The sequence below is a fragment of the Astatotilapia calliptera genome, chromosome 23 (assembly GCF_964374335.1).
Source record: "Astatotilapia calliptera chromosome 23, fAstCal68.1, whole genome shotgun sequence".
NCBI classification, from domain to species: Eukaryota; Metazoa; Chordata; class Actinopteri; order Cichliformes; family Cichlidae; genus Astatotilapia; species Astatotilapia calliptera.
The window spans coordinates 22,008,309-22,029,356 of record NC_137443.1 but is presented as its reverse complement, the minus strand read 5'-3'; the positions used below and the strand labels follow the sequence as shown (position 1 = coordinate 22,029,356).

General features: G+C 40.3%; 1 protein-coding gene and 1 non-coding gene across 2 annotated transcripts; both read left to right on the top strand.

Annotated features, from left to right (window-relative positions):
• The first annotated feature begins 157 nt into the window (after window positions 1-157).
• Window positions 158-4,565, top strand: LOC113015927 (uncharacterized). The gene is made up of 2 exons (XR_013905659.1): window positions 158-1,901; window positions 2,955-4,565. It is a non-coding gene; the product is annotated as an uncharacterized LOC113015927 (transcript).
• Window positions 4,566-5,124: 559 nt separating this feature from the next.
• On the top strand, window positions 5,125-20,377 carry znf513b (zinc finger protein 513b). Its single transcript, XM_026159613.2, has 7 exons — window positions 5,125-5,264; window positions 5,565-5,800; window positions 9,094-9,216; window positions 9,769-9,903; window positions 10,658-11,164; window positions 15,229-15,422; window positions 16,463-20,377. Exons 2-7 carry the CDS (start codon window positions 5,761-5,763, stop codon window positions 17,060-17,062), a joined length of 1,599 nt encoding a protein of 532 aa, XP_026015398.1. The 5' UTR covers window positions 5,125-5,264; window positions 5,565-5,760; the 3' UTR covers window positions 17,063-20,377.
• Window positions 20,378-21,048: the final 671 nt, after the last annotated feature.

The window sequence follows — 21,048 nt, the reverse complement described above, 5'->3', positions numbered from 1 at the left end:
CAACGAGGCATTTTCTTCCCGAGAACTACCGCTCACTGGTTATTTTCTGTTTTTCAGATCATTCTCTGTAAACTTTAGAGATGGTTGTGTGGGAAAATCCTAGCAGATCAGCTGTATCTGAAATATTTAGACTAACAACCATGCCAAGCCACTTAAATCAACGCTCTTCTCTGTTCTGATGCTCTGTCTAAACTTCAGCCGGTCATTGTGACCATGTATACGTGAGTGGCAGCCTTGTGATTGGCTGATTTAACATTGGTTTTAGTGAGTAGTTAAATAGGTGAAGTAAAACTAAATAAGTATCATTTAGACCTATGAGTCATGCAAGGCTACTTTAGTAGAATTCAAGAAAGAAAATATGAAATTAGAAATAAGCATCAAAGATTCATTGTGGCAAAGAGAACACACAGAGCAGTATTTTACTGATCGAACTTTATGCTTGAATAGAAATTTGCATTCAGGACTTTACTCTTTAGTTTCTTTACTTCAGTCTGGATTCTTTGGTAGGAGTCTGTGCCACAGTTAAAGAGAAGTGAAACCTTGTGGAGGACTCAGTGAACTGGAGCGCAAGCTCATACCTGAGCGATTAAAGTATTACAAACCCACGTCCACTCACACACACATGAAGCATGAGGCTGAAAATGTGGCCGCCAGGTCACCAGACTGTGAATTGAGAAACGACACGTGCTGCTAGAAAGCATTAACAAAATCCAAAAGGATGAAAGATGTGTAGAGAAAGAAAGGAAAACAGAAAAAGAGATGGAAGGAGAGGCTGGGTGTGAAGGTGAGGAAGAGGAGAAGGGAGGCCACATGGAGAAAGAAGATAAGAGGGAGGACAATATAGATATGGACCAAGAGGAGATGGAGGGAAGAGCAGCGGAAGGAGAAGCAGAGATGGAGGAAGAAATGACTGAGAGAGAAGAGGAATTAAAGACACAGGGAGAGAACGAGAGAGAAGAAAGGAGGTTTAAGTGTGAGAGGATGAAATGAAACATTCTACAGCAGAGGTAGAGAAAGAAATACACGATGAAAATGAGGAAGGAGAAATAGAAGAAGACAGAAAGAAAGAAAACCATGAAGTCAAACAGTGTGATGGAGAAAAAGAGGGAAATAAAGGGAGGAAGAAGGATGGAAGCAACAAAAGAGGGGTGGAGATAAATAATGATGAGTAAGAAGAGTGGTTTAAGTATCAGAAGGAGGAAGATGAGAAAGAAGTAGGAAAAGTATGTGAGGATGAAAGTCAGGGTGAGATGAAACAAGCTGTAACAGCGGAAAGTGGAGATGAAAGAGCAGGAAGAGGAATGGAAGAAGAAGATGTAGATGAAAAGAGAATAGAGCAAGACAGACAGATAACAGGAGGAAATGCAGAAGGAGTCAAAGTGGAGAAGCTGAGAGAGCATCACGCTGAAAATGAAAAGGAGGTAAACAAAGAAAAGGAAGAACAAGTTTATGTAAAAGAAGAAGAAACAGAAGAATGGGTTGAGGAGCCAGGAAAGAGGCCTGATCAGTCTGATCCCCCAAAACTGTCCTTCTGTCACCTCTGCAGGACCCACAATCTGCTGAAACTCTGCATCACGGCACAGAAAACAAAGCTCCCAGAGTCCTCACAGACGGAGAGAAAGGGGCTGTCGCTGCCAAAACCCACAGCAGGGACATTTATCCCACATCGCCGAGCAGTGACAAGGAGGCTTTTCTGAGCAGCACAGACGCTTCACACCAAACTGCTGCTGCACACAGTGTGACAGACACAAACGTTCCCTGTGCTGACGCTCATCTGAATCTAAGTGAACAAACAGAGACGTCGCAGCGTAGTTTACAGGAGCAAGAGCGGCATCCAGGTGAAAGAGCTGGAGTAGAAGAAGCAGACAACTCCGGAAATACTCCACCTGTATTGCACACAGGTAACCACAGAATTCCCTATAGATTTCAGTCCTGGCTGGTTTGGTGACACCTGTGGTCACAGGTAGGAACTGCACACATTAAATCAGACACTTATCAGGTAGAATAAGCTTGGCTTTAGATGCACTTCTGTTTTGGTTTTTTTTTTAAATGGGGTACCACACAGGAGAGCAAGAAAAAGGCAGATCCACGGTATATCAAATTTACGAGGAAACATGTTAAAATTTGACTGAAGAATAGCTGAAGTGAAAGAAGTGAACTTTTTATTTATGTAAAACTACAAACATTTTAGCATCGAAATATGCTCAAAATGACTGTAGAAAAGACCATTATTGAGTAAAATCATTTACATGGTATTATTATACATAGACATAGTATTTTTGGTCATATTATTATTTATTTTATTCCTTCTAATTACAGTATGTTGCTGGGTACCTTTTTCTAAGAAATCTACAGAATAACAATAAACTCATTCTTAAGAATATTTTGGCTTTTATTGGCTAAAAAGTTAAGTACGTGCTTGCAAAATATGGCGGAGTAGAAGGAAAAATTTATTGTTATAGTCTTTAGATCAGCATTAAGACTTCCTAACAAAGACAAGGTCTGCAAATAGGCTAATACAGCAGTGCTTATACATACTGTTTCTGTGAGATATGGTAAATTTTCATTTAAAATAAGAAACAAGAAGATATGGGTGAGGTTTATTTTTGTGTTGTCATACGTCGTTAATAAAACGGTTTTATAGACCCAAAATTCAGATTGCTGTGTAAAAACATTGATATATTTGTTCTGTAAACGTTCCAAAGTGAAGTTACTGTTTTCAAATGTTCAGATCTACATTGGATATTATATAACTGCAGCTATGATTGGCTGGAACACAGTTACTGAAAGTGAAGATTTGAGCCAGAAAGTTCATTCATTAAAATTCCACAAAGATGACACTGACTCAACTAAGATAAATATTAGTGGACAAAAACCTCCATGGAGCAAAAGAAAGTAATTTTAAGTCATTTCCTAGAAGTATTTAAATTATTCAAAAACATGTGCATTTTCAGACCTACAGACATCGCTTTGCAGACCAGAGGACAAAGTGACACTGATGGAAGCTCCTGCTCAGTCCTCGATGGAAGATGAACAAGAGAGCAAAATCTCCTCTGGCACAGTAAAACATCCAATGAAAACCGTAAGGTCTCCTGTGATGAATGGTGAGGCTGATGCTGCAGATGACAAGAAGAAAGATGGCCAACAATCATCGAAGTACAAAACAGTGTCCTACAGAAAGATCCCCAGAGGAAACACCAGGCAGAGGATTGATGAGTTTGAGTCCATGTTTAACTCGTGAATGAGCGTTAAACATAATATATAGTAACATACTGATATATAATATATGTAGAGGATTTGCTGAAATTAACCAAGTCGTTTTTTTCTGATTCAGCTCTTGCAAATTATGACCCCTACTGGTAATGTTTTGAGAAAACCAGAAGACCCAGAGCAGAGCTTTTCTAAAATATGTACATGATTTTATATGACTGTATTTGTACCTGTGGCTTGTTTGGGATGCTGAGGTGGCAGTTTTTGTTTTGTTTTTTCCATCTTCATAGGCAGTCCATCCCCTCCCCAATTCCCTAACCTGACTTCGTTAACCCTATCCCAGAAACCCAGCTCAATAAAACTCAGATCTTTAGTTAGCATCTGAGCAAATAAAACCTTAAGGGAAGTTCTGTCTAATTGCTGCCATTGCTCCACTTGACAGTTAAGGATCCCAAAAATGAAAGACTGCTTTTGATCCTTTGTTGGTCCCATACTTAAAACAAATGAAATTTCCCACTGAATTGAATTCACCCAGTTTTGTTTTGTTTTTTAGAAATACAGTGTGTCATGCAAACTCCTGAAGTTTCATTCATTTAATATTTTAACATTGTAGAGGATTCTAGATTCTTCTCTAGGAACAATTATCAAGTTAAAGGAATATGTTTTTCTCTTTTTCTTTTTCAATTGTGTAGTGTTATCCTGAATAGGTGGCAGAATTTTGAGTATTAAAAAAGAAAGGCTGAAGATATAAAGATAAATGTGTGCAACACAGCTATATAGATGATTTCTTTCTTAGCCAGTCTTTGACTGACATGTAACCCCTCAATGATGTTTACTCAGGCCATGATCTCTCCTGAGAAATGTTGCCTGAGTGACTGACTAGAGAACAGCAACCTATAAAATACATCTTATTCACCTCATTATTTTTTCTAGTTTAACAACACAAACATTTTTACTGTTGAAATGTCAAAGCATTCAGAGCTTGTACATACAGAAAAATAATAGCTGAGAGAATAAAAGGATATGATTTTTTTTTTACGTTAGTTAAACCTACCTGACACTTAGAACTGTATATGCATAGGGTCTTTAAAAAAAACCTCTCTTATTGACAAACTGTTTTAATGTAAATTTCATGGTATGTTTATCACAATTGTATGATATCTATTCGTTAATTTAATGTATTCAAGAAAAAGCATCATGCAAAATATATGTTCTTGCATTTTGTAATTTGTGTTGGCATCAACTACCTTTACATAAAACAACATATATGTCTGCAGTGGTACAAACAACAGAGGATTATCTGTTTTTGAGGTTTTTGTTGAATATTTTGACAATAAAGTGAACCTATTGCTGAATCTTTGTGGTATTTCTGTGCCTTTTGTGTTCCTTTTCACAACTTCACATTTTTTAAACTTTATTTCTTTTTACAAATCCACAATATTAAACACTTGTTAGTCATCTCTAGGAAATCAAATGATTTTATTGTCTTCTAAACATTATAGGAAGACAGATTTATATACAATACAGCATTCTTTGCATAATAATAATAATTATTATTGTTGTTATTATTGCTCTTGTTATTATATAAACATACATGAGTTGTCCAATATTTTGTTTTTGTGAGGAAAAAATTGCAAGATTACCTAAAATTTGAGGGAGCTTGTTTCTCACATTGAAAAACAAAAACAAAAAACACTAACAAACAAAAGAAAACATTATTGTTATTATTTAGCTATAGATATATACATATGTAAAGAATTATTTTTTCCACCACACCTAAGTTAAATTCAGGGTTTGTATGTTGAAATACAGAGATTTTACTTTTTTATGGTGGCAGAGACAAACTTCCATTGATAATATGTAGAGGTCATTTGAGGTTGGTAAACACAGTAAGGACTACTATTCCCACAATCCCCTGCGTCTTTCGGTGACGTCACATAGAGCCCGGACCCGGCGTAGTGGCGCTGTGTGTGTTTGGCAACAACAAAAAGAGTGTTTTGAGAATAGTTTTAACTGCATTTTCACCCGCGGTATTTTAAGGGACATTATCACAGGTAAGTTATTCGATGGAGTGTCTTCGACTTCATTAAGTTTTATTTTTAGTGTGAGCTAAAAGCGAGAGTTAGATTACAGTGTTGATTTTAGCCGGTTGGCTCGCTGGCTAGCAAGATGGCTCCGGCTACTTACTGCGAAACAATAACAAAGAATTAGCCATGGTGATAAATTTAAATGGATTGGTGTGTTTTTAAAGTTTATTGTGAACTGAATATAGCTGCAAAGTGTAATGTAATAATTTAGGGAAGGTGTGGGTCTTTTTAATTGGTGCTGTTGCCGGTGTACGCCTTCCGCTTCAGGCGTTAGATGGTGGCGATGACTCCGCCGCTACTGCTGTCCGTTGGAGGAAGAGGAAGAGGAAGGAGGTGATGATGATGATGACATGCAGTTAGCTAGCTGGCTGCCTCTCTTGCTGGACAGACGGACTTGAGCCCGCAGAGTGTCGGAGGTGTCACCGCGAAAACAGCACAGGATCCGTGCTGAAGAGAGGCGAAGATGCCGCGGAGAAAACAATCCAACCCGCAGCCGGTGAAACGTAAGTCCAGCTGTTTACTTCCAGCTCTTTGCTGCCTTTCTCTCCGCATGAATCTTAAATCACTGCCATAGAATAAGGCAATGAGTCTTTGCTAGGTATTGGTCCACTTTAAATGCATTTTTATAAAATTAGACATATTTCTGAGGGATACAGTAATGTTAAAAGTTGCCTGACTGGTCATCAAGTCCTTTCCTCTTTATCTCCCTGAGAGGAAGACTGCTGAAGACATGTTGTCCTTTAAGCAGATGTGTTTATCTGTTATCTCATCCTGACTGTTCTGGCTCACTTGGATTCTCCACCTCCTCTCTGCTTCCTATCTCCACTTCCTCTTCGCAGGCTCCCTACCTAACCTCCCCCTGCTCCCTCCCTTCGTTCTTCCTCTCTTTCTTTCACAGCTTCCTGTATGATTTCTGTCATTCCCCTTGGTTTCCTGTGTACCCTCACCTTTATTATTAACAGGGGCCAGAAGACGTTTTTAGGTTCTAGTTGTGTCTCCAGTTTCTTTTGTTTTACTCTCCTCCCACACGTCACCTGTAGAACGCTCACCTCCCTTCGTTTACATTTTCTTGACTGCGTGGGCATCAGTCAGCTTACAAAAAGAGAATACTGGATTTAGGAGACCTGAAGTCACCTGTTGACCTTCTAATGATGTACATATTTAAACAGGCACTAGATGGGAGTGTACTTTTGAGCATGTGAGCAGGGGCTCAGAGGGGAAAAAAGGCCAGTACATCCTTGTATTCAAATTACTCGTATTCAAAGTCTAACTGCAGCTCAAGTAGCTTCTGGACGTCTGACACAATCACAGCAGTGTTATCTGAAAGAATGATCGCACAGTTGAACCAAAGCTTCTGTAAAACTGAACGATAAAAGGAGGATTGATGTGTTTTAGTTCAGGTCGGTCTACGTTTGAACACGTTAGCAGTTCATTTGAACAAAGATTGACCGAACAGCTTTGGTTCTACAGTGGAGGAATGACATTTTTTGCTGTTATAACCGAAACCAACATTTTAATAAAGGAAAACCTAAAATATCTGGGATTTGTAAGACGCTGGGTCTTAACTCACATTACCTGCCTGCAGACTTGTTGAAAAACTAAAAGACTTTAAACAGGACTCTTAGCAGTAGCTTGCAGAACCAGCTTTATCAACTACAACTTCAAATAATCATTTTCTGTATGATTTTATCCGTCTGTAACACTCTTCTTTACAGCGTTGCTCCAGTTCATTGAGGTATACAGGTATTCATTTAAGATTTGTTGCAGGGCTTGGGATCATTGTTCAGTTGAATGTCCCTGTTTGTACCAATAACGTAAAATAATCTTTAGCTGTCACACAGACAGCCTCATGTTTGACTGTAGAATACTTTGGTATACAGAAGAGTTCATGGTTGAGTCAATGACTGCAAGATGTCCAGGTCCTGTCTGTATAATAAGTCCAAATCATGACCCTTCCACCACCACGCTGACAGCTGTTATGAGATTTTTGTGCTGATATGCTGAGTTTGATTTTGATCTTGCTGTGCAAAGGACTTCCAGAAGTCTTGTGATTTGCAGCTTTGGAAATCTAAGTTCTGCTGTCATGTCATGAGAGAAGAGGCTTTCAGTGCCTGCCAGTTCTTGCAAACAAGCCACAGTTAATTAGTCTTTTTCTAATTGTGCTGTCATAGACATTTAACTAAGGTAACCGAGGCCTGTAGAATCTGAAATGAAGCTCTTAGGGTTTTTTGTATTTTCTCTGGGCCTTGCACAGTCTGACACTGGGGTGAATTTGCTGCGATTTCCACTCCTGGGAAGACTGGCAGCTGTCTTGAATGTCTTCCATTTGTGGATAATCTCTGTCTCTGTAGAATGTATAACTTGGAAATGTCCTTATAACCCTTTTGAAACCCTTTTACCTTCTTAATTCCTACTCACCTGCGCAGCCTTAAACTTGTCATACAGCATCTTTGTTTTCTTTAGTCGATGCAGGGAGCAAGCACAGTGCAGCTTGAATTAGTTTGAAAATTTTTAATGAGTTGTGGTGTTTGTTACTTTCTGTCCTCTGGCTGCTGGTCTGCAGCTAACGATTGCTTCTGTTGTTATATTTTTGGTTCCTACTAAAAAGGTTTCAACCAAACAGAAATCAACAAGTGTCTCATATAAATGTTTTTCACTTATTCTTTTTTTTAAGCAGGGCTTAGTTTACTTAGGCCTAATCCTCACATTTAAAATAGCCTGAAATGACAGGAAAACTCAGACTTTTGCCTTAATTGGATGTCTCAGAACCTTAAATTCTAATTACTTTTTAGTTATGATTAAAAAATTAATTATTAAAGATTACATTAGCCAGTGTTTGTCATTGACCTCTAAAAGACAAATAGGTCAGAAAAACCGCAGCAGAATAATTTTCTACTCTAACTACTGTTAATAGTTATGCAAACTGTTTGAAAAAGTAGGTTTTGTAGGTTTCAAATTAAAGCTCAGGAAAATGGGAATAAAGAGAATAATTTTAAGTTTCCTTAATATTTAGTGTAAATATTTTTAATTATCAGTAAGTTTTTATTTTCTTTGTGACATTAAAAGTTAGAATTGCTCTAAGCTGGGTCAACATATGTCCGCTCAGAGGTTTAAGAGTATAAAAATGTCCTGTATCATCAGTTCTGTGTTCGACTCGTCTTCCTCTTCCTGACCCTCTCAGCCTCGTTCCTCACCCCACAGCTCTTCCTCCTCAGCACTTATCTCATGCTCACCGATTTCCTTCTCGTTTCCTCTCCACCTCCTTTGCTGTTATCCTTCTTCTTCTTCTTCTTCTTTTTGTGTGTTTTCGAGCACAAACTCTGTTATCAGCTGTCTTCTGTCCCGTTTATCAAATGTGTTCTCTGCAGCCAAATTTTAAAACAAAAAAAACATGTGTATGTGAAACATGAGCCTGATTTTTGTCTTTAAACATCTTCTTTTTTATTACTGTTAAAAAAACAACCAACAGCCCTGCAATCTATAAATGTGTCTGGGGGTTTTTTTGTTTTTGTTTTTTTTTTTTTGGGGGGGGGGGGGGTTGTTGTTTGTTTTGTTTTTTTAAAGGAAATGAAAATTTGTTACATAAAGAGAAGAGATGTTGATGTTTGTGTCAGATGTTCACAGTTTTACAGCTCGTATCACTAAGGGAAACCTTTGAGTGAAACCCAGACTTTTTAACACCCTCAGGTAGAAGCTGACTTTGTGTTTCAGGATGGGCTTGGCGTTTGTCTTCATTTGGTCAGGTGTGTTTATACAGGAAATTATGAGAAATGTTTGTGTGTCTGTTTGCACTCAGTGGACTTTGAGGATGGGGCAGTGGTGTGTGAGCCGGGCTGTCTCGTTTTGGACAGCGACTTCCTGCTGAGCGGCGAGCTGGAGTTTGGAGACTCGGAGATCATGGGACTGGATAGAGAGTCTGGTCAGTAACACACACACACAGGTTTTTACATACACGGGGTTGGAAAGCAAGCCACATATTTAAACATTCCACATGTTTTTATTAGGCTTTTCTCTCTGTTTTGACTGAAGCATTGACCCTGTGCTCACACAATATTTAAACATTGTTCTCCCAATTCCTGGTAATCAGGCGAGGTATGGTCCCTTTGATGATCGGGCTCGAAAAGACTTACAAGTTCAAACTGATGTGCTTTCCGTATTTCATTTCATCGCTATGTTAGGAGCTCGGAGAAGTAGATTCTCCAACTGACTAACTTAAGTTGTCATGTTGTTTCTTGTTTTGACTTCTATTTCTGCTCCAGCGCTGATGCTGCTGATTTCCTTCCGAGTTGCAACACCTCACTCAGGGGAAGTGAGTTCAGCGTGCCTCAGCTGCCAGCATAAATATATAAATCATTCCTGTAATAAATTAAGTTTTTAAATGCAGCGGTTATTTCCTCAAACCCCATGAGAGTTGAATTTTTCTCCTCAAAGGTTGAAGCGACTGTCTGTTTAACCCTGTGTTCTTCTTCAGGTATGACTGTCTTCTCTCTAAGTGTGGAGGACGACTCGTCAGCACCGACAGACTCCACCTTCCCAGCGTTCCTCTCCTGTAAGGGATGTGGTCAGCTTCTGGGAGACACACCTTTGGGGGCAGGCTTAGATCTTGGTAACTACTGACTGACTATAACATGCCAGGCTGTTTACATGTGGAGTTAAAAATAAAAAAGACCTGGGCACAGAGTGATATTGGAATATTTTCACTTCTTTGATTTGAGTTCAGTGTCCAGTAAATCTCACAACTCTATGATGGATAGAATCCAGCATATGTAAGCACATGAACACACATGCATATGAGTCACATCTACATAGTCCACCACTGACATTAACGTGGAAACAGCAAGTCTATTTCTTGCCTCAGAGAGCAGACACAACTCAATGTAAAATAAAAGACCAGTTTCAGTTTTCTCACTGGTTACTGATTGGTAGGTGTAAACAAGAAAGAGTAATCAAGTGTAATTCTGCATGAATGTATTAATATGCTAACTCAAACTCAGAACTGTAGGAATACATGAAAAGTTTATCATCAGGTTGTGCTGTACTGTATTAAAAGGTTATTGTAGAGAGCCTGGTTATTGGATTATGTGCAGATGAGTAGATTATGATCAAAATTAAAGTTTCACTATAATACGACCAACATAATGATTGTAGCGTATGTATGTACCCAATTTGAACCGCCCTGCTCTGACAAGTCTTTGCTTTAAGATTTATCATCCACTGTGTCAAATGCCTAGGTTAGATCAGTACAAATGGCTGCAGAGGTTTGTTTTTACTTTGTTTGTACTGAATCAATATAATATTGTTTAATATTAATATTGTTTTAATTATTTTAACATTAGAAAATGTGATATATTTTATTCCAGGTGTAGGACTCGACCTAGGGGCAGAGCTTTATTGTCTCTCCTGTGAGGAGGGCCTCCAGCATGGCACCTCCATCGACTCCTCTCAGTTGGACGGTTCCAACCTGTCCGATAGATCCCTCGGCGGCAGCTCCAAAAATAAGAGGAGAAACGTAGACAAAGCCAGCGGTGTTGCGGACCCCGCCCCTAAACTGTACTCCTGTTCGCTGTGCACCTTTACCTCGCGCTACTCCAACCATCTCAAACGCCACATGCGGACCCATGACGGCCAGAAGCCGTACCGCTGCCCCGTCTGCCCCTACGCCTCAGCCCAGCTCGTCAACCTGCAGCGCCACGCCCGCACACACACCGGGGAGAAACCGTACAGGTGCCACCAGTGCAGCTACGCCTGCAGCTCCCTCGGCAACCTGCGCAGACACCAGCGCATGCACACGCAGGAGAGACCACAGAGGAGGGAGAAGGAGAAAAGACGGGGAAGACGGAAAAAGGCAAACAGTGATGCTGAAGAAGGTGAGTAAACACAAACCTTTACATCAATTACGGTCTCAGAGTTAAAAAGCTGATAAATTTGTGTTAAAACAAGTTTGTTAATCAATAATTTCACAGGCTGCCTGCAGCTTCTCTCTCTTTTTTAATCACTTTGAAGGAAACTCTTTCTGATTGCTAATCTGACAACTAACTTTTATATATGTCACCTTTGGACTGAAAACTCAGTTCATCATCATCAGTATAAATAACATTTTCAGATCGTCTACGTAGCAGGGTGTGCCACTAATGTGAAAAAGCAGCCATTTAGGAGAAGTCACAGCGATGTCTTTTTGTTCAGTGTTTCCCTCTTTGGTGGGTTTGGAGGCTTCCTGGAAAAGTTCTCCTCTGGGATTTTAGACCGATTAACACCTGTTTACGGGATTTTTCTTGTAATGCATTTACAGTAATGACTTGTTTTCAGTTTGGGTAAAGTTGGTGTCACCAGTGCTCCAGTGTGCTCTGTGGACCATGACAGGTTAGGTGAATAACACAGAGTCATGTGATAAAGGAAGCACACCCTCTTTCTTGCCATGATGTAATGCAAAATTATCTGGTCTGTGGCAAAGGTGTACACCACGAGCAAAGTTCATAACACATACATGCTTTATATGCTTTGTTTCTTAACAACTTAAAACATGCTGCAAATGAATGAACTGGTGCAAAAGTGGCTCTTCCAGCCAATTTGAAAACTTTGAAAATATTACCTGGCACCCAACCGTGTTATGTTTTTTTAGCATCAGTTACCATGGTGATTTAGCCACGAGATAAAGCTGTGATGATATCCATTTTTAATGAATGATAAGAATTCTTGTTAGAATATATTAAAACATATAAAATTGTAAACCTTAAAGTTAGGGCTGCACGATTAATCGTTAAAAAATCGCGATCTCGATTCATACTTATGTGAAATCTCATTTCCAAATGACAACGATTTAAAAAAAAAAAAAAAAAAAAAAAAGACGACGATGATTGTGCCGCATTTTGATCCGGGACGTAATCTGCATGAAAACAAGCGCTCACTCTTCCTGCTCAACAAATGACAAGGGCGGAGCCTTATACCACGTGATACAGAAGCTGGCTGCTAAAATTAGCAGGGAAAAAACAACGGAGAGCACGTCAGGGATGACAAGAAAGTGACAGGAGAAAATCCGTCCCGGTCAACCACCCAAACATCAATAACGGGAACCTTATACAGCGCTTCCCTATACACGTCGAACTCCCGCAGGAGTTAGACGGGTATAGGGAAATTACGGAGGCTATTACTTATCACCTGACCAAAGATATGGCTCCCATCAACACTGTGCAAAACGAGGGATTTAGGAAAATGATCAACACCCTAGACAAACCCTACACAGTACCGTCCCGCAACTATTTTTCTATTGTTGTACTACCTGCTCTATACACGCAGTGTCGAGCAACGGTGGAGACGGAATTTCAAGCAGTACAACATTTTGCGGCAACAACAAAACGTGAGACATTTGTTGTTTTTAGAGCAGGGCGATATGGCCAAAAATATTTATCACGATATATATTTGAAAATTTGCGATAACGATCTAACCGACGATATAATTGATGCGAGACAAAATACAACTCCACAACATTACTAGCGCAAAAAGACAACCTTCCATTTATTTTCACTTAAACAAGAAGCTGGTTTTTATGTACATTAAAGCTTTATAAAAATGTAACAGTGCAAATGCAAATTCCTTGCTGAAAGTTTAACCAAAAGGCATTTCCAGTAGAAATGGGCTGACATATCCTGAGCATAACCATGTATAATATCCACTGAAGTTAAAAAGAGGTGCTTTGCAACATTAAACTGCAGTGTGCAGTACGCATTTTTCGGACCATAAGGTGCACGGGATTATAAGGCACATTAAGCGAAACAAAGCAGTCAGATAAATCAAACTTTATTAAACTCATTCTTCTTGCTTCCTCCACTTCTGTACCATTGATTCATTAATGTTGAATTCTCTGGCAGCTGCTCTATTCCCATGTTGTTGCAGTATATTAATGACTAACCTCGTATTGTGGATGGATTATCTCAGTTGTTCTCCTGACTGAAGTTTGGTCCGTTTACAGCATCCTGCCATGCGATTGCATTTGTCTCTAACCATGAAGAACCTTCACGTTAACTTTTATAAGTGGAAAAGTGTTAGTGTTCTTCCTCCAGCTTCACTGTTTATGTTATGCTAACATAGCTGTGTCGCTAGCGATCACGTAGCACATCATTATATATCAGCTAGCCCAACTTCAGTAACCCTACAAACGTCACTGCTGTTTAGTTTCCTGTCTTCATTTATGTTGGAAGTGATAGCAGAGCTGTACGTTTGATTTTTTTCAGAAATCTCTCAGTCAGAACATGCAATATCATGCTTAGGTAACTAGCGAAACTAGCGAGCTAACTTCCGCTAGCTTCCTGCTAACTTCTAACTCCGTTAAATGTAATAACTTTTGTTTTCATGGATGCCTGGAAGTTAAACTTTATAGTGACACCTGGTAAAGCAGCAATGCTGATCGTTTTATTAAAGATGAAAGAATTTAGACAGTTTTTAACTCTAAGTGATGCTGCAGTGTTGTTTGACCTGAAGTTTACGGAGTTTAGGACCCAGATTACTCCCAGATTTAAGAGCATCTTAGTCCGACAAATATGACAATAACAACGGCCGCTTGCATGTTCTGCAAAAAAATGTGCTTTGTTGTGTGTCTGACGGACAAACACCAAACCAGTTCCACATCACTGAAGTTGCACCATTTTTACAAACCAATTCTGGTTCATCTGTTTCACTCAACAATCGGCCATGTGCGTATGAAAACAAAGGCACTGCGCATGCGCGTTTTACTCCCATTCTATCGCGATATTTCATTTTCCTATCGTTGCCTAACATTATACCGGTATTACCGTGAACGGTATAATATGGCCCAGCCCTAGTTGTTTTTATGTTTATTTATTGTTTTTATGTTTATTTATTGTTTTTATGTTCAGTCTCAACTGTTACGAAGTTGATGTGCAGTTAATAAGTGCAATAAATATTTATACTGGAAAAGAAAATCGTGAGAGAATCATGATCTCAATTCTAAGCAAAAAAATCGTGATTCTCATTTTATGCAAAATCGTGCAGCCCTACTTAAAGTTAGTGTTTAACTTTAGATGTAATTTCAAATATGTCTACATAACACTTATATATGTGTATGAGATGTGTGTATTTTGTTTTGCTCTCTCTCTCTCTCTCTCTCTCTCGGGTTGGGGACTGCCCTCCGAGGGAAAGGCAGGGGAAACACTGCAGATCTAAGAGCGAAGCATGTGTTATTGTGTCGTTGTGAAATCATCATTATAACAGCAGCGATAGATTTCAGCTTCAGTGTGACCACATGTTGGGTATTCAGTTTTTCATTATCAGTTGATTAAATGTTCGTGTGTTTGTCTGTTGGTTATAGTCACATGCATCTCTTTTTGATAAAGGAAACCACTCTGACGTCGAGTCTCTTTGTAATTCTGTTTTTAAAGTCTCTTACTACAATTTAGTGTCTTTGTGACGGAGCCGTGAGATACGCTCACTTTTGTTGCTTGTTTGGGTCAAGCCCCACAAACACACACGACGCCTGCATTTCCCATTTAGCAAAATGCTCACATATATCCTGTGGTATTCCTGTAGTTTTGTGATTTAAAAACTAACCAGGCTTTTTAAGCTGTTCTTTATGTAGAAATTTCTAGATTGAAAGCACACTTAAAACCTGGGAATATCACAAACCCAGAGCAGAGGTTTGATGACATGTGGAAGGTTTGCATTTTGGAGATTTGACAACTCCGAATTTTAAAAAAAACCTTTTTCTGAGGGGGAGATTTCTCATCTTGGAAGCAGTGAGCAGAGCAGAAAAGAGGAAGCAAGTCAGCAAAATGAGGAAGAGAAATTCTCTCTGGCTTAGTGCTCAGTGACCTAAAACTGAACTGCATGATGGGGAACATCTAGAAGAACGTGTTTACACTGCAGCTAATAATGATCCAAACAACTTTGCCTTTTGAATGCTTCCCTATGTGTCTGCAGTCATGTCAGACCTGACCCTACGAGTGTCCCAGGACTCTGCTTACCTCCAGACGTTGGGAGGACTCGGCTCCCCCTCCGGCCCCCTTCCAGTCCTCCTCTTCCCGCTCTGCTGCCGGGTGTGCGGCCTCACCCTGGAGGAGTCTGACCTAGAGGGCGACAGGGCAGAGGGAGAGGTGGAGGGCGATGGAGGACAGGTTTGTTTACCAAAACAAAGCTGGTTTTCTTTGAAAGATCCTCTGTAAACTTTAGGATGAAATGAGGGGTTGTACAATTTGTAGTTTGTTTCCACGACAAACAGAAAAACAGAAGCTCCGCCCACCACAAACTTCCACATTTTCCCAGTTTACATTAACGATAGCAGAGTGACTTCCTCCCTCATACTGCTGTCACAAGCTAAAAAGTCAGTGGCAATCTTAAGGTGGTGCACATGTTCAGGCCGCCATAGATTCAGATGGCGGTATTCTCTCATCGGTTTTGATAAATTTTGTCATAATTTTTTTTGTCAGATTTCCAATACATGCCATTTTCACCCCGTATTGTGTCTTCAGCTCTATCTACAAGTTCTCTATGGTCCCAGCAGGATCAACCAACCTCCTGACAGGAAAAATCTTAATGATTTAGTTGTTAATGGACTGGTACTGATATAGTGCTGTTCTACACAAATTGAATAATTAAAGTGCTTCCTTACTACAAACCTCATTCAGCCACACCTTCAAACAAGTACTTTTTCCCCCCCCAATGCCCGAACACTTTTTAGTCCCTGTCATTTAAAAACTTTGTAAAGCTTTCTGCTGCTGCTGCTGCTAATTAGGATTTGTGAGCAATTTTGTCACGTCAGGGCTGCTCTCTTTTCTGGAGTTAAAAGCTCATAAGTATTAATAGATGAACAAATGTGTAAGATGCCTCATTATCTTATTCTTGTCAGTTCAATTATATTTATATAGCATCAATATACAAAAACACTTGGCTAAAGAGACTTTATATTGTAATGTAAAGCGCCTAAAATAATCCAGAGAATCTTCAACAATCAGATGACCATCTATAAGCAAGCACTTGGTGAATGTGGGAAGAAAAAACTGATGTTGAAGGTGGCTATCCCACTGTGGGAACGTTTTAAACCTGCAGGCTTTCTAATGACCACCACGGAGCGGCGATTCTGGTTAATGACCGTTTGATTGTATGATCTGTCCACAGGAAATGTTTCCTCTCACTGTGTGCTCTGTTATTTTTCCAGGTTTGCCGCCGTTGCTCCAAAGACAACTCAAGGGCTCCCTGCAGCAGGGATGTGTCTCGGGGATCCCGGCGCGGTCAGCGCAGCAACAAGCTGTACCGCTGCCCTCACTGCCCCTTCCTGTCCCACTACCCCAACCATCTGGCCCGCCACTCCCACGTCCACTCAGAGGAGAAGCCTCACCGCTGCCCGCACTGCCCCTACACCTCCTCACATCTCGACAACCTCAAGCGGCACCTGCGTGTGCACACAGGCGAGAAGCCTTACCAGTGCCCGTCGTGCAGCTACGCCTGCGGGAACTTGGCTAACCTGCGACGTCACGAGCGCATCCACTCGGGCGCCAAGCCGTTCCACTGTTCCATCTGCGGCTACTCCTGCAACCAGAGCATGAACCTGAAGAGGCACATGCTGCGGCACACGGGCGAGAAGCCGTACGCATGCGGCGAGTGCGGCTACACCACGGGCCACTGGGACAACTACAAACGCCACCAGAGGAAGCATGGGCACAACACGGACAGCTGGGACAAACACGCGCCCATCAACGGCCTCGGCTGGGGGCAAGACACTCAGGAGAGCCAGAGTCAGGGACAGGAGCACTCTTAGATACTGTGTGTGTGTGTGTGTGTGTGTGCATGTGTGTGAGGGAGACAAAAAATGACTGCAGCGGTTAGTCGATCGACAAAAAACCCAGTATCATTATTATGATAAGTTCAGGGTTTTAGAGTCCACCTTCTCCAGTGTGAGCTTCTGATTGTTTATAAAATCAAATTTTAAAAATATTTAGCCTCTTATAAAGACACATGCTTTATGTAAAAGTTAGGCGTGGCCATGGTGATGTCACTTTTGTGATGCTTAAAGCTGAGCAGTTTGACTTACCAGTTAAGTTGCCTGCTGCAAGCTACTAGAAATATTGCAGTTTAAGGCACTTCCACTTTGGCTTTGCTTGGCTGATCCAGAGGTTATGTCTATCTTTTATATGCATTCTGTGTCTGGATGAAACAAGGTGAAAGTAAATAATCGTCTTGATGGAGCGCGGTCCTGGTGTTTCTGTGGATCACAGGATTACTCTGTGTGCCCTGCAGGCCCTCGGAGTAATTAAAGTGATCGAGATGATAAACACAAAGATACTTTAAAGAACCACAGAGAGATGCAAAACCATTATTAAAAAGCACAAAATGAGCATGACAAGATGCAAAACAACTGTATAGAGAACTCCAAAGCGATACAGAAACATCAGTGTGATCTATGTCTTTTTGTGACACCAATATGAATATGAACATGACAAACTTTCTCAGGGATCACCCACCCTAAACATGTTCCCTCCATGCTTACAGTCAGGATCAGCATCATCACAGTTTTGCTCTTTAGTTATTTACAGCTGCAAATTAAAACCACACCAATGCTGCATCACCTGCAGACCAAGGCAGCTGATTCTCACACATCCATTTGCTGACTGCTGTTTACTGAGGTGAAAACTCACTTCGTGTGTAGCAAGTTTGCAATTTCTCGAGGTTTAAAAAAATGCCAGCAGCTATTTTTTTAAAAATTTGTTTTGTTTTGTTGCTCAACTAATCGCTGCGTCATTAATCAGGACAAACGCCGGCAGTGAAACTGGAGCAAAGCCACACTTTAAAAGTGATTGTAACCCACAAACTACACAACAATATTTAACTCCTGCAGGGCAGTGTGAGCATCATGCTGGCTTTTTTTCCCCACCACACTGGCGCGACTGTAGGAAGACCCAGACATGTGTTTGTGAGGACAGCGAAGCCTTTTCTCTTCAGGTAAAAGCCAGTAAAACACCCTCATTAGTGTTTTTTCTTTTTTTATTTAATCGACATGAGCTCTTGTCTGTAGCAGCCATTAATGGTGGCTGTTCCACAGATTTCCTCTCTGCATCAAAGACGTCGAGAGAGTCCAGGAACTCGTTTTCACACATCTTGAATGTATTTGTCAGAAGCTCCTTCAAAGAAAGCATACACAGTCTTACACCCGGGCCAGTGTGTTATCACATCTATTTAACAGAGCAAGGGAAATAAGTGTGTGTGTGTGTGTGTGTGTGTGTGTGTGTGTGTGTGTGTGTGTGTGTGTGTGTGTGTGTGTGTGTGTGTGTGTGTGTGTGTGTGTGTGTGTGTGTGTGTGTGTGTGTGTGTGTGTGTGTGTGTGTGTGTGTACACTGGTGAGCTCGGGCTTGAGCTAAACTCAGGTGCCTTTAACAGACTGTAATGCTGCACTGACTTTATAAAGGGGCATTTGTGTGTGTGTGTGTGTGTGTGTGTGTGTGTTATACACATGTATACAGAGTTTTTAATCAGTGACGGTGACACCAACATGTTGCTCTGTTCTCAGATGAATGCAGTGAGAGGACGCAGGTCTTATACCCATGAACCGAAAGGTTTCAGGGGGATTTCTCCACAGATTACCTTTTTTTTTTTTTTTTTTTTTTTTTTTTTTTTTCTCAGAGAGGGCGGAGCAACATCTCACAAGCTTTAAGTGGGCCTAATGAAGGAGTTGGGAGGGGGAGTGTAAGGAGATGAGTGTATGTATCCTTGACCTTTTTAATTTTTTTCGTGTGTTTGGTTCGCATCATTGCTCAGATTTGGTTTTTCAGATCTGTGCTGTCATCTCCCAACACATCTCCCTGGTTACTCAGACATATGTATCCGTCCCATCCACCTCCACCCGTCCTCCTCCCACCAATACATTGGACCTGAAGAAAAGGTGATCAGGAGGCTCCAGAAGCTTGTGATGTTAAAGAAACAGGCGTTATATGTTTGGTTGAAGCGTTTGGAAATGTACTCCGAGTGGCTACCTCGTGCTGTATCAGAAAGCATTAATTAAAACGAAAAAATAAAACGTTGTCATTAATTTATTTCTCACTTATTTGTGACAATGATTTTAGACACTTTAAGAACATCCAGGAGAAGTCAAAGGTGTGTGTGTGTGTGTGTGTGTGTGTGTGTGTGTGTGTGTGTGTGTGTGTGTGTGTGTGTGTGTGTGTGTGTGTGTGTGTGTGTGTGTGTGTGTGTGTGTGTGTGTGTGGAGAGAAAGAAAGCTGTGTATATATGTATATGTATATGTGTATATATATATGTATATGTATATATATATATAACAGCAGCTTTTAACATTTTTAACTGTACCATCTGAGTGTTGCAGCAGAAATCGATACTCATCAGACCAGGCAATGTTTTTCTAATCTTCTGGCCAGTTTTGGTGAGTTTGGTGAGGTGTGGTCTTCTCTTGCTGTAGCCCATCTATTCTGTTGTATCATCTGAGATGCTCTTCTGCATACCTTGGTTATAATAAGTGGTTATTTGAGTTACTGTTGCCTTCCTACCAGCTTAATGCAGTCTGCCCATTCTCTATTTTCTCTCAGAGGACTGCTGCTCACTGGGTGTTTCCTCTTTTTCTGACAATTCTTTATAAACTCTAGAGATGGTTGTGTGGGAAAATCCCAGCACATAAGCAGTTTCTGAAATACTCAGACCACCAACAACCATGCCAAATGTCACTTAAATCACCATTCTCCACCATTCTGATGCTCAATTTAAACTTCAGCAGATCATATTGACCATGTCTACATATCTAAAAGCACCATGTTGAACCTAGTAAAGTGTCTGCTGTGTAATTTTATTCTTAGAAAACTTTCTTTTTTTTTTTCATCCTCTTTCTGGTCTTCTGCTGTGGTTGTGAACATCAACAATTCATGACTTTGATCACTTTAAGTTAAAAACAAGTCTTTGTTCACAAAAAACAGCTGTTTCAGTGCCACATGCTTACACACACCATGTTTTTTCTCGTTCTGCATGGACAGTATAAAAATTTAGGTGAATTATTTTGTTATGCTGGCTATCAGGAGACCTTTGTTATGTTTTTCTTGAAATAAATATCCTGAAATAAACTCACCGAAACAGACAGACTCCTGATTACTCTGTGTATTTAACACTTGCTTTACATTGGAAAATCAGACAGAAATTAAAAAGATTTTGCTCATAAAATAACTATTATGGTTTAATTATTACTGTTTCTCTTTTTCAGTATGTAATGTTGCATTAATTCTTCATTTGATGTGGGTTTTCTTTGGGTGTATATGTGGGGAGTGGCTGGGTGTGGTCGCGATTATTCAATGGCTTCATGCTATGATGGTCTCTATTTAAAAATGCCATCACATTACATCAGACTGATGCTGACTTGATGTTTCAAGTGCTTTATTGCACTTGTCAGGACATTAATGTAAAACAGCTGTTGGAACTGTAGAAAAACACAACATATGTGATGTGTTGTGTTCAAGTTAAAAGGTCTAAAATGAGTCATTATGAGGGACTCTCTGTGCTTCTGGGTCTTTCTCTCTTTCTCACTTTGCTTACTTATCTCTGCTGAAAAAAAAAATTTAAAAAGCCAATTGAAGCTACTTCCTCTTTTAGCCTCGGTTTAGGAAACACCTGCTTCACACGCCCAGAGGTGGTGGGATCGGAAACACAAAGGGACTCATGTCGGTGCACTATGAAGCACCTCATTTAAAAACCACAGAATCACGCATTCAGACACAAAATCCACTCCAAAATGATCCCAGGCAACATAAAATA